This window comes from Notolepis coatsorum (assembly GCF_963971535.1).
Source record: "Notolepis coatsorum genome assembly, chromosome: 1".
NCBI lineage: Eukaryota > Metazoa > Chordata > Actinopteri > Aulopiformes > Paralepididae > Notolepis > Notolepis coatsorum.
The window spans coordinates 126,570,121-126,583,166 of record NC_140165.1 but is presented as its reverse complement, the minus strand read 5'-3'; the positions used below and the strand labels follow the sequence as shown (position 1 = coordinate 126,583,166).

At 44.0% G+C, this 13,046-nt stretch overlaps 1 protein-coding gene across 1 annotated transcript in view; it reads left to right on the top strand.

The window, feature by feature from the left end:
- The window catches only part of pi4kab (phosphatidylinositol 4-kinase, catalytic, alpha b), a 121,338-nt gene that overhangs the window by 88,267 nt on the left and 20,025 nt on the right, over positions 1-13,046 (top strand). Inside the window, exons 39-44 of the mRNA XM_084307327.1 lie at positions 1,461-1,551; positions 5,088-5,255; positions 6,514-6,567; positions 7,029-7,149; positions 9,322-9,451; positions 12,051-12,194. Coding sequence (XP_084163453.1) covers positions 1,461-1,551; positions 5,088-5,255; positions 6,514-6,567; positions 7,029-7,149; positions 9,322-9,451; positions 12,051-12,194 — 708 coding nt within the window. The remainder of the gene's footprint in view (positions 1-1,460; positions 1,552-5,087; positions 5,256-6,513; positions 6,568-7,028; positions 7,150-9,321; positions 9,452-12,050; positions 12,195-13,046) is intronic.

The following is a 13,046-nucleotide window of genomic DNA, read 5'->3' as shown; positions in this document are numbered from 1 at the left end:
TTGCTCGCTCACTCACTCACTCACTCACTCACTCACTCACTCACTCACAACTTATGCAGTAAGTTAGTCAGTCAGTTGCTTACTCACTCACTCACTCACTCACTCACTCACTCACAACTTATGCAGTCAGTCGGTCAGTTAGTCCAGGGGTTCCCAAACTTTTCAGGCCAGGACCCAGAAAATAAGGCGTCAGAGAGCCGCGGCCCAATGCACATCGTCAGGCTTTTTTTTTTTTTTTTTTTTTTGCCAGGCGACCGATTTTTTAAGCCAAATATCACTTCAATCCTATTAAGTTAGTTCAAGTTAGTTATTCATTTATATGTGCTATTTATGAGAGGGCTAACTTGTTGCAAAATAATAATGATAATAATAATAGCCTCATTAAAATACTATTGTTGCTTCGGTTGTTTTCAGCGTTTTATGTGCATAATCTGTTATTTAGTTTGAAATGTTCGTTGAAATAAGTAGATTTTTTTAGTTTTTGTTTATTTATTAAGTTAATATAAAACCATATAGTCACATTTTAGAATACAATAGAATAGAATACAACTAGAAACACTGTCCTGGCCTGCTTCTAAGTTCAGTGGTCTGACAAAAAAATTAAAAAAATTAAATATTTTTTTTTTTTTTTTGGAAATCATCTCGCGGCCCACCTTTGGGTCGCGACCCCGACTTTGGGAACCACTGAGTTAGTCAGTCAGTTGTTTGCTTACTCACTCACTCACTCACTCACTCACTCACTCACTCACTCACTACTTATGCAGTCAGCCAGCCAGTCAGCCAGCCAGTCACTCACTCACTCACTCACTCACTCACTCACTCACTCACTCACTCACAATTTATGCAGTCAGTCATTTGGTTGCTGACTCACTCACTCATTCACAACTTATGCAGTCAGTCAGTTGCTTGCTCACTCACTCACTCACTCACTCACTCACTCACTCACTCACTCACTCACTCACTCACTCACTCACTCACTCACTCACTCACTCACTCACTCACTACTTATGCAGTCAGTCATTTGGTTGCTCACTCACTCACTCACAACTTATGCAGTCAGTCGGTCAGTTAGTCAGTCAGTTGCTTGCTTACTCACTCACTCACTCACTCACTCACTACTTATGCAGTCAGTCATTTGGTTGCTGACTCACTCACTCACTCAACTTATGCAGTCAGTCGGTCAGTTGCTCACTCACTCACTCACTCACTCACTCACTCACTCACTCACTCACTCACTCACTCACAACTTATGCAGTCAGTCGGTCAGTTGCTCACTCACTCACTCACTCACTCACTCACAACTTATGCAGTCAGTCGGTCAGTCGCTCACTCACTCACTCACTCACTCACTCACTCACTCACTACTTATGCAGTCAGTCATTTGGTTGCTCACTGACTCACTCACTCACTCACTCACTCACTCACTCACTCACTCAGTAGCCCTTTGGTTTGTCTCTCAGGTTTAAGAACACGGAGGCCATAGTGGCTGAGGTGACCCGTCTGGTGCGGATGGACCCGGCTGCCGTGTGCGACGTCCCAGAGGCCGTCAAGGTGAGGTCCTCTAAAGGGACAGCTTGTAATTAGCTATGGAAAACACCAGTTGGATCATTTGATTTATCCCATATGTTCAGTTTTGATTTAGGCTGGTTCAAAAGTTTGGACACACACATTAATGCTGGGAGGATATGAGAGCAAACTTTCCCAGGGAAAATACATTTTTGGTTAAGGGCAAAAGAAGGGCCTGTGAAACGGGCTATAATTCTGCTACAGTTCTGCTACAGTTTTGCTACATATTTGAACTGCATTAAAACTCTATCTTTAATCTTTCAAAATGTTCAGTTGCTATCGCTATTAGCTCTATCTTTAATCTTTCAAAATGTACAGTTGCTATTGCATGCACTCATCTGTGTTTCACCACACACATGAGTGCATGCTTACCAACTGTCCGTCTGCAACACTACTATCACCAACATCTAAGAAGGGAGATCCCCCCTTGAATGGCCCTTCTAAGGTTTCTCTCCTCCACACTGCCTGTGGTGCTTTTTTCCCTATTGTTAGGTTTTAGTGAGTTTTTCCTTACCTTCGCGTGGGGTATGTCTGGGAGTGCTTGCATTCTTTCATTTATTTGCATTCATCTAAAAATGTTTGGACCTTATGGTGTTCTTGTTCTGTTCTTGACTTATTGTTATGTTTTCTTCTTGACTTGTTTAAAGAAGACGTGTACGGCCCATGGGGACATTAACGTGTGTTGTCGGGCCCTATAAATAAATTTGATTTGATTTGATTAGGCAACACATTATGTCCCATTAGATTGATGTCATGATAACACCAGGATGAGCCTGACGTCCTCCTACCATGGTTTCACATTTTGCTCTCTCTATATGGAAGGAGCAGAAGAAGCCTTTCTGGCCTGCTCTCTCTCCTCTCTCGTCTGTCAACATCACAATGTCAGATTTGAGGCCTTCTGTTCTTTTGTCTTAGATTTAGTAACGTTGCCCACCATGCTGTTCCCGACAGCTCGGTTCACAAAGCCGCTCAATATTCTAGTGGCTACAATCGGACACGGGTCAGGATCTCGCTTTCAACTTAAAGCTCTGCTGTAGGCAACTTCTGAGAAATTGGCAAGAGTGATTTTCCCGCTCAGCAGAAATAGAGCAAGCTTTGCATCACTTTTCAAGCCTATGCATTATGCGCCATCAATGTTTTCCCACAGACACCAGCAGTTTTAAGCTGACCGGTCGGTCTTACTGTACAATAATGTGCAAAACCACCTGCTAATCGGAGCCTGGGAAATACTTTGTATTATTATTTTTTTAATTCAGCTTAAAGCTGCTGGTGCCTCTCGGAGTCCCTGCCTGCCTGGGCTTGAGTTTCTGCTGGGCGGATAAACTCACTCTTTCACATGTCTCCGAAGGTGCCTACTGCACAGTGTTAAGGACTTCTTGTTGACAATGGACATAGGATATGATCATGTTAAATCTAGTGAATGTGGGACATCTAAATTGAGGATAGGAAACTTACTCTATGTGATGGACTGTTTCCATTTCTGAAGAAGCGATGGGGGGAAAATGGTGATGAAATTTTGAACGGTCTTTGCCTTGAACGCCTCCAAAGGCCTCTACCTCACATGACGTTAAAGGGCCAAATGGTCCTTCCTGAATATCTACTTCACATGAAGTTACATGGACAAATGTTTTTGTTTTCACTTGCTGTGTGAAGTGTTTATTAGTGGCTGTAGTTATTCCCTCTCATGAGAGACGGTGATGTAATGTTGTTATTGCGTGATGTCTCTCTCTCTCTCCTTCCTGCTCTTCCGTCTGCTTGCATTAGTTCTGCCCGGCTGGACTCTGTTAATGAGCCTCTTACCTGGGTACCTGTCGTGAGTGAAGGAGGGGAGGGCTCTCTCTCTCTGGAGGCCACCGCAATGATCATCTCTGACATCTGATCGTTGTTTGTTCCAGTCTCTTTAGTAACTAATAAACACACCTCCCCCTGGGGGGGGTTAGTTAGCACAAAGCCAGGGGTCACGACCTGTTGTTGTTGAATCAGCTCTTTGATCCGGTCGCCGTCAGATTAGCTGTCGGGATAGACTTACGTCTGTGATGTGCACTACAATCGACATCCCGGCCTAGCGGTAATTAAAGCATGGGGTTAAATTGATTGGTTTTTACTCGGGTATAGATCTCTCCTCTGTCTCATCTCTCTCTCTCCGTGTCTCTTCTTGTTCCTCAGTTCCTGGTGACGTGGCACACCATCTCTCCTCTGTCTCATCTCTCTCTCTCCGTGTCTCTTCTTGTTCCTCAGTTTCTGGTGACGTGGCACACCATCTCTCCTCTGTCCTCATCTCTCTCTCTCCATGTCTCTTCTTGTTCCTCAGTTTCTGGTGACGTGGCACACCATCTCTCCTCTGTCCTCATCTCTCTCTCTCCATGTCTCTTCTTGTTCCTCAGTTTCTGGTGACGTGGCACACCATCTCTCCTCTGTCTCATCTCTCTCTCCGTGTCTCTTCTTGTTCCTCAGTTCCTGGTGACGTGGCACACCATCTCTCCTCTGTCCTCATCTCTCTCTCCGTGTCTCTTCTTGTTCCTCAGTTTCTGGTGACGTGGCACACCATCTCTCCTCTGTCTCATCTCTCTCTCCGTGTCTCTTCTTGTTCCTCAGTTCCTGGTGACGTGGCACACCATCTCTCCTCTGTCTCATCTCTCTCTCCGTGTCTCTTCTTGTTCCTCAGTTTCTGGTGACGTGGCACACCATCTCTCCTCTGTCTCATCTCTCTCTCCGTGTCTCTTCTTGTTCCTCAGTTTCTGGTGACGTGGCACACCATCTCTCCTCTGTCTCATCTCTCTCTCCGTGTCTCTTCTTGTTCCTCAGTTTCTGGTGACGTGGCACACCATCTCTCCTCTGTCTCATCTCTCTCTCCGTGTCTCTTCTTGTTCCTCAGTTCCTGGTGACGTGGCACACCATCTCTCCTCTGTCTCATCTCTCTCTCTGTGTCTCTTCTTGTTCCTCAGTTCCTGGTGACGTGGCACACCATCTCTCCTCTGTCTCATCTCTCTCTCCGTGTCTCTTCTTGTTCCTCAGTTCCTGGTGACGTGGCACACCATCTCTCCTCTGTCCTCATCTCTCTCTCCGTGTCTCTTCTTGTTCCTCAGTTCCTGGTGACGTGGCACACCATCTCTCCTCTGTCTCATCTCTCTCTCCGTGTCTCTTCTTGTTCCTCAGTTTCTGGTGACGTGGCACACCATCTCTCCTCTGTCTCATCTCTCTCTCTCTCTGTGTCTCTTCTTGTTCCTCAGTTTCTGGTGACGTGGCACACCATCTCTCCTCTGTCTCATCTCTCTCTCTCTCTGTGTCTCTTCTTGTTCCTCAGTTTCTGGTGACGTGGCACACCATCTCTCCTCTGTCCTCATCTCTCTCTCTCCGTGTCTCTTCTTGTTCCTCAGTTTCTGGTGACGTGGCACACCATCTCTCCTCTGTCCTCATCTCTCTCTCTCTGTGTCTCTTCTTGTTCCCCAGTTCCTGGTGACGTGGCACACCATCTCTCCTCTGTCCTCATCTCTCTCTCCGTGTCTCTTCTTGTTCCTCAGTTCCTGGTGACGTGGCACACCATCGACGCCGACTCTCCGGAGCTGAGTCACATCCTGTGTTGGGCCACGGCGGACCCTCCCACCGGCCTGTCGTACTTCTCCTCCATGTACCCCCCTCACCCCCTCACTGCCCAGTACGGGGTCAAAGTCCTCCGCTCCTTCCCTCCGGTACACGTCCATCTTTCACCCAGCTACACGTCGGTGACCTACACATTTGGGTATAAGACTGTCCGCCGATCCCTCTCCTGATGGGAGCTCATAGGAATGTCTCCTTCCAGACCACAGGGGGGCACCACTGAGGGGGGGGGGGGGGGGGGGGGAGAGCCTGCAGATACTATTTTCAGTTGAGGTTGTTGGTGGCGAAACAATGGCTGACTTTCATGAATCTGCCGTGACGTCACTATGTTTATTGCACAGAGCGTTGCAGAGTGTTATTCTTCCGGTCACCGGCAACTGGCTGTAATGTGGATGCCTTCTAGCCATTACCATAGGGTGACTATATTTTCAAACCCCCAGACCGGGACCCTTAAGTGTATCGCATGTCTATGCATTTACCTGGGATTGATGTGGAGTCGAGGATCTTGACCACTACACCCCCTCAGTTAGTATGAGGTACTGTACCAGGATACCTATTGGAATAAGCTTCACCGCCTTGTGGCTTGAGGCATCAACAGCTCGACATCCATAGAGTCCGCCTTCAGTAAGCGCGAGGGGCAGTAACGTTGCTCACAATGATCTTTTTATATGCATTTTCACTGTGCATGGCCGAAAATGTACTCTTGCACTGTGTGCAGAATGTACTTTGTGAAGGAAGGAGCCTCCTGGAGCTCTTTAGAAAAGACAGACTTTTCTCATCAGCATGACAGCCAGCTAGCATACTAGATTCTGTCAAGCGTCGTAGGCAGGCTAGCAACAGCGTTGACATCGACATTGACACGGACACAGACAAATCGGTATTGAATTCAGATTTTTATGTTTTTCTATCGGTTAAAACCGGGACAATTTTGTAGTGAATGTTGAAAACCGAGGCATTTTAGTGTTTTACAGATATTTGTCGGGGACTTGGGAGAGCTTGAAACCGGGACAAACGTGGACGTGTGGTCACCCTACATTACCGTCCTAGCCAATTAACGTTTAGCACAGCTTAGCCAGTGAAACAGCAGAGAGAAAGTAAACCGAAATGACGTCACAGCAGTTTTATGAAAGTAATTTCATCAACCACCACGTCTCTGACTAACTCCTAGTGGCGCTTAGCCACATCGAAATCAAAACCCCTATGTACATTACAAAGCTAAAGTGAAAATTAACAGAGGCATTTTTATTACTTGTCGGCGACTATCACACTGTTTTACAATGATGAATAGGGTGATGTTATTGCTCTTTTTTGTCCTCTCACTAATAACCTTTGATCTTCCACCATTTCTAGGATGCCATTTTGTTTTACATCCCTCAGATTGTCCAAGCCCTCCGTTATGACAAGGTAAATTAGACCCATCAAATTCTGTATGTTGTGTCAAAACCAAAGCCATTTGTTTTCCAATTTAAAAGTAATAATCTTGAACATTTTCATATAAATACATGTCTATCTTGCTACTCTCTATCACCAGCTGATATAACACAATAGTTATTCCACCTGTAACCAGTTAATGCACGCTGTTACATTTGCTGTTCTTGGCTGTTCTAAACACTGGTGTCTGGTAGGAGTCACCACCAGCAGCAACAGCAGTTTGTTTGGAATGAATAGAAGATGAACTCAGTAGTTGGCAGGAATGATCAAGAAGGACAGCAAGTCAATACATTGCAAAAAGGCAACAACAATAACTGCTTATTGCCAATAGATGTTGTCAAAACAAACAAAAATGAGGATCTTGTGGATGACCAATGTAAAGTGTTTCTCTTTAGAGCTCTCTCTCTCTCTCTGTCCTCCTCCCTCTGCTGTAGATGGGGTATGTGAGAGAGTACATCATGTGGGCGGCTCAGAAGTCTCAACTTCTGGCACATCAGTTTATCTGGAACATGAAGACCAACATTTACCTGGATGAAGAGGCACACCAGAAAGACCGTGAGATTACATGCACATTAGAAATTAATTAATTAATAAAAAAAAATCTTTATTTGTCCTGTAGCCATGCCAAATGAGTTATGCAGCAAGGCAACAATTCCAAATATTCAAGCAGAAATACATAATAGTGGTTAAATGAGAAGACATGTAGCATTATGGATGGTCTGAGATGACATTGGGACCTTTGGGGACACTTTCAAATACTGTAGAAGTTGTAGTGAGTTCTTCTTGCAAGGAATCCATAAAATGTCAGTAAATTGAGGGAGTTCACTCAAACTAACCAAAATCCATCAAAGCACATGCAAGAGACTAGTATTAAACTCTAGGAAAGGTCTGGGAAAGGTTTAGTTGAAGCCATAGATGCCAGCAGCTGCTGGATCCCAAGGGTTCACATACGTATGCACACAAGGATATTTCATGTTTAATCATTGTATTTAGTAAATAATTCAAATATATTCAAACTATTTGTGGTTTCCTTCAATCATGACATGCTTTATCAGAAAATTTATCTTAGATGAAGATATAATAAAGATGAATGTGTGAAGTATTTGAAAAACTGACTATTCCCAAGGGGTCCACATACTTTCAAGCAACACTGTATATCATCAAACTAATATCAGTCGGTCTCCCTACTTTCAAACAATCTAACCTTTTTGGCACTCATTGTATTATTCTATGTAACAAACCACATCGACCTGGTAGTCCAATCAGAATAAAACAAACCCTAAGATGTTGTTTTTAAGCAAGTGTCTGTTTAACCCAGGTCGGCACACCAAAACACAACCAATTTCGACTAAAAACACAATTCTTCAATCAATATCTGAAATGAAAAAAAGGTAATAATCGTCCTTGCCTATACGCACGCCTCGGGTGTTAGTCTGACGTCACTTTGGACTGCCCGCGCGGTCCACCCGTTTAGGGATTTATCATTGGGAAAATGGATTATCGGCTATTGTAATAATTATGCCTCATGAACATTGGCAAGCAGGGCGGCTAGGTGGTGTAGTGGGCAAGGCACTCGCCACCAATGTGGAGACGCTGGGTTCGCGTGTTCGAATCCAGCTCTCCACATTGTTTTCAGTTTAGCTGGTCGTCCGCAGTAATACACATTGGCCGTATTACGGGGAGGGAAACTGAAGGGTGGGGATTGGGCGTTGTGGACCGCGTCTCCTACAGGTCGGTTGGTGCGCCTGCGCAGTAGAATCAGGAAGTGTCGGGGGCAGCGTGAGCCTCCCACGCGTTACTCCTCGCCACTGAGAGATCGAGCTGCGCAGGTGAAAAGATGCGACTGCTGTTACCTCAAGTACCGGAGGGGACTTGTGCTATGTATGACTTAGTCCACATTGCAGCCGGCTTGTGGGAGGCAAGAAACAGCGTTCATGACAGGGGAGGGTTGAATTGGATGATACGAAATTGGGATGGGAGAAAAATATAGAAAAATGGGAGAAAAAGTGGATCAAAAAAAAAAACATTGGCAAGCTTTCCATTTTTGCACAAAATGAGTTCCCTTCTATCACTAACGTTATTGTTTAAGCATTTTTTGTTGAAATTAGGGCTGTCCAAATGAATGCTTTAACTCTGGAGATTAATAAAAATTATTTAAAGCGTTAATTTTTTTTAATCTAGATTCATCTATGGAGTGAAAAATGTTCAATATAAGAAAGCGGTCTAGCTGAGTCAATGTTGATGGTTTTGTTGAACATTTGTATTTCACAGGAGAGAAACTGTATTCAAAGAAAGCTATTAAAATAGTATTTGAATCTAAATATAGACACTTTCTTTGTGTTGATTTTACATTAATTCCATGATTTTACTCAAGTAAATATCTGTTACAAACTTCGGTCTTAAGTAGAAAAATGCTATTTTTAATCTAGATTAATTACAGAAAATTGTGAGATTAATTAGTTACATTTTTTTTTATCTATTGACAGCACTAGTTGAAATACAATTTGACGTAATTATTTTATGATTTAATTGCGAATATTTTCATGTTGAGTTATAGATTGTGGATGAATACGCACAGAAAGGTACACCATGCAAATGTTCATGCTTTATTTGTTTGAAACGAGACGATTTAGAAATGGGCAATGGGGAAATACATTGCGATTTCAAGCTAGGTGGACCGGCTGGAAACAACAATGACGTGACCACTACACCTCCCTTCTCCTGTAGCGGACATTGGAGAACTGTTGGAACAGATGGTGGAGGAGATCACCGGCTCTCTGTCCGGTCCGGCCAAGGACTTCTACCAGAGAGAGTTCGACTTCTTCAATAAGATCACCAACGTGTCGGCCCTCATCAAGTATGGCTGACTTTTACCTTTTGCTTTGCTCCTTTGTATGCACTGGGAGATGACGCACCGCTGGTCAAATCGATTCAGATGTTCCCACATTAGAGACATCTAATAGTAGACCAGGATAGTATTGAACAGAGACGTAGCATTAGATAGTTGTGTGCATTAACACTTTCAGCGCCACGCCTGGTTTTCCGCTTTACCGCTTGAATGCCACCATCGGCGCCAATGTTAACGTTAATATCGCCTAATCTATGTTTTAAATTATGGCTATGTGTCTAATCTGCCCATCGCATTATCAAAGACTATTTTCCAGTCAGTGCTGTGAAGGCAGATTGTTTTTTTATCGCGTCGTTTCCATTTCAGAGCAGTTAGAAAAGCCCCCGTTTTGATATAAAAAACAGCTCATTCTGGAGCATTCTATGAAAATCGTCTTTTAGTGGAATATTCCACAACGTTGATATTCGTCGGCCTTTTTATGAATCGTTTTCAAATAAACGCTAGATGATCAATATTATACGTGCACGCAAGCACATTACGGCCGCGCACTGATAATCGCTCCGTTGATTTCCTCACAGACTTTTACAGTGAAACCGAAAGAAGACATTTCACAAAACAGCTTATAACTTCATCAAACTTACTCTGATTATCCTACCACTGATAACATAGAGTCCTTACCTGACATCAGATGGTATCCAACTGGTATATTCCAATTCCTGATCACCATTCGAAAAAATCGATAAGTGTATGGATCCAACGCGAGACTGTAGATCTCCATGATCCGCGGGGATCTGAGGCTCCAGAATGAACTGTGGTAACCCCGGATCAGTGAACTGGAAAATGTGGAGTACCGGATTTTTTTCCCCATTCATTTTCATTGAGTCCATTCCAAAATCACTTTATGTCATCTGGGAGACGACAGGGGGCGCTTTTTTCCACAGTGATCACCGGCGCAGCTCGGCTATACTCGGGTAGGCTCGGGTGATGCAATAATTTTTCAGATCGCAAAAAAAAAAAATCTGAGAAATCTCGTGAGTGGCACGGAAAGTGTTAAGCACAAACACCAATTCCTGAGTTGAAAGTTACATAGAAAAGCAGGCTCTCACTACTGTCCCATTACATCTTTTTATTTTATCATAACTTTTTGTATTTTATAAAAAAAATTATTTTACCTTTTTTATTTAACCAGGCAAACATTTTTTAAGAACAAATTCTTAGACAATGCCTCTTGAAGGGAGGCGGGAGGGGGGCTGAAAAATAATTCAGGTTAAGCATTTCCGACATACAATATGTTATTACAATATATCGTTATATATATATACATACAACAAGTAATATAGCAGTGAGAAGGGCACCATGACAGACAGGGGGTTCGGGGATGTTACTGGGTTGAGAAACAGTTGCAGGAATCAGTGAGAATGTTCATCAGAGAGTGCTTGAATGTTGACTTAGGCATAAAGGTGACCAGTTTGAGAGATCTCTGTAGGTTGTTCCAGTCCCTGGCAGCAGCAGCCCTGAATGACGTTTGACCAAGAGCAGTGTATGTTTTTGGAATCTTTAGGATAATGTGTTGAGCAGAAAGAGTGTTGTAAGTGGCAGATGTAATTTGCAACAGGTGACATAGGTAAGGGGGGGACAACCCAAGGAGGGTTTTGTAAATTGTGTATTGATTTTCCTTATCGTTTAAACTGATTCTGCAGACTATTGGGTAAGCAGACGCTCTATTTTTAATCTTCCTCGACTACTGGGCCGTCTAGACTGGAGCAATTATACAAACTCGGAACAAAACTGAGTGAACTGAGAAGCTGAACTGTGACAAAGGCCTCAAAGTAGCACTATAGTAAAACTTTCTCCATATTAGGTACCATACTTGATTAGGTGTCACTTAATTAACAACAATATCCACTAGGTACCAGTCTGTTTGTGAGGTAGTAGCCACCAGTTCCCTCAGTGTTTTGATGTTCATTTCCCTGCCTGCTGCCATTGGTGACATCCTCCCTCAAGTCCCTTCTGTTGTTCACCTGTTTGGGTATTTGTTGCTGTAAAGTCACTTTGATTATCCAGTGGTCTGGAAGGCAATTACACAAGACGAGGTGCACCTTGCATCCCCTGTTGCCCTGCTGCCCTGTTGCCCCTGAGTAGCTGTCCAGCTGTGTGTGTGTGTGTGTGTTTGTACAAGTGTGTGTGTGTGTGTGTACGAGTACGTTCCACAGCTGGTGAGCGGTGTTAGTGCGCTTAGTCGTAAAGGGATCATGTTTTTCACCAATCTATGGGCTGAGAAAAGTCCCTTCTTACCTCATTAGTGTGCTAATGAGAGCTAATTTTCCAGGCGAGGGATGGCTCTAAATTAACCTCTCCTCTCCTCTCTCCTGGCTCTTCATCTCCTCTCCTCTCCCCTGACTCCTCTCTCCTCTCTCCTCTCCCCTGACTCCTCTCTGCAATTACCTCCCACCCCCCTAGTGACTCACCTGTGTGAATAACAGCAGAGCCCTACTGTCACCTGAGAAGCCATCATATGACCAGATACCCACACATTCAGTAAACGACCAGTTGAGTGAAATACTTTTACAATGTTATGGAAATGTTTTGTTGTTGTTGTCGTCATTAGGCCTTTTCCTAAGGGGGAAGAGAGGAAGAGGGCCTGTCTGCAAGCCATGTCAGAGATCAAGGTCCAGCCTGGCTGTTATCTCCCCAGCAACCCAGAGGCCATAGTGTTGGATATAGACTACAAGTCTGGGACCCCCATGCAGAGGTAGGACCTCATACAGAGGTAGGTAGGACCCCATACAGAGGTAGGTAGGACCCCATACAGAGGTAGGTAGGACCCCATACAGAGGTAGGTAGGACCCCATACAGAGGTAGGTAGGACCCCATACAGAGGTAGGTAGGACCCCATTCAGAGGTAGGTAGGACCCCATACAGAGGTAGGTAGGACCCCATACAGAGGTAGGTAGGACCCCATTCAGAGGTAGGTAGGACCCCATTCAGAGGTAGGTAGGACCCCATTCAGAGGTAGGTAGGACCCCATACAGAGGTAGGTAGGACCCCATACAGAGGTAGGACCCCATACAGAGGTAGGACCCCATTCAGAGGTAGGACTCCATTTAGGCCTCACCTCCTCTATGTAAATCCCTTAGGTTCAGTCATTACAGAATGGACAGAAAGCTGTCCCATTCCATAGAAATAATGTTTGATATTATCTAGCCAATGGCCACGGCTAATATTAGTTCACCTTACCATTCACTCCTAACCGATACGTCTGCCCTACAGTCAACTCAACAAAAGGGATTGGCATTAATGACTAAGGGTGTAATGAAACACACATTTTGAGATTCTATACGAATTTCGATTTGGAGGTCACGATTAAATAATTTTTTCTTCATGCGTTTCAAATCTATTCATACTACAGAGCTCAAATTATAGATGGATACATAATATTACTACACAGCTTGGTTTGGCTCAGAGAAATACATTTTTTACATAAACAATGAAAATGAGCCTTAACACAATCACGGCCATTGGAATGGACCTATCTCAAACCCTGCCCTCTTTTCTTGCAAAAAGAGAAAAAAATGTCCATCCATACGTTCCCGTTTTATACCGT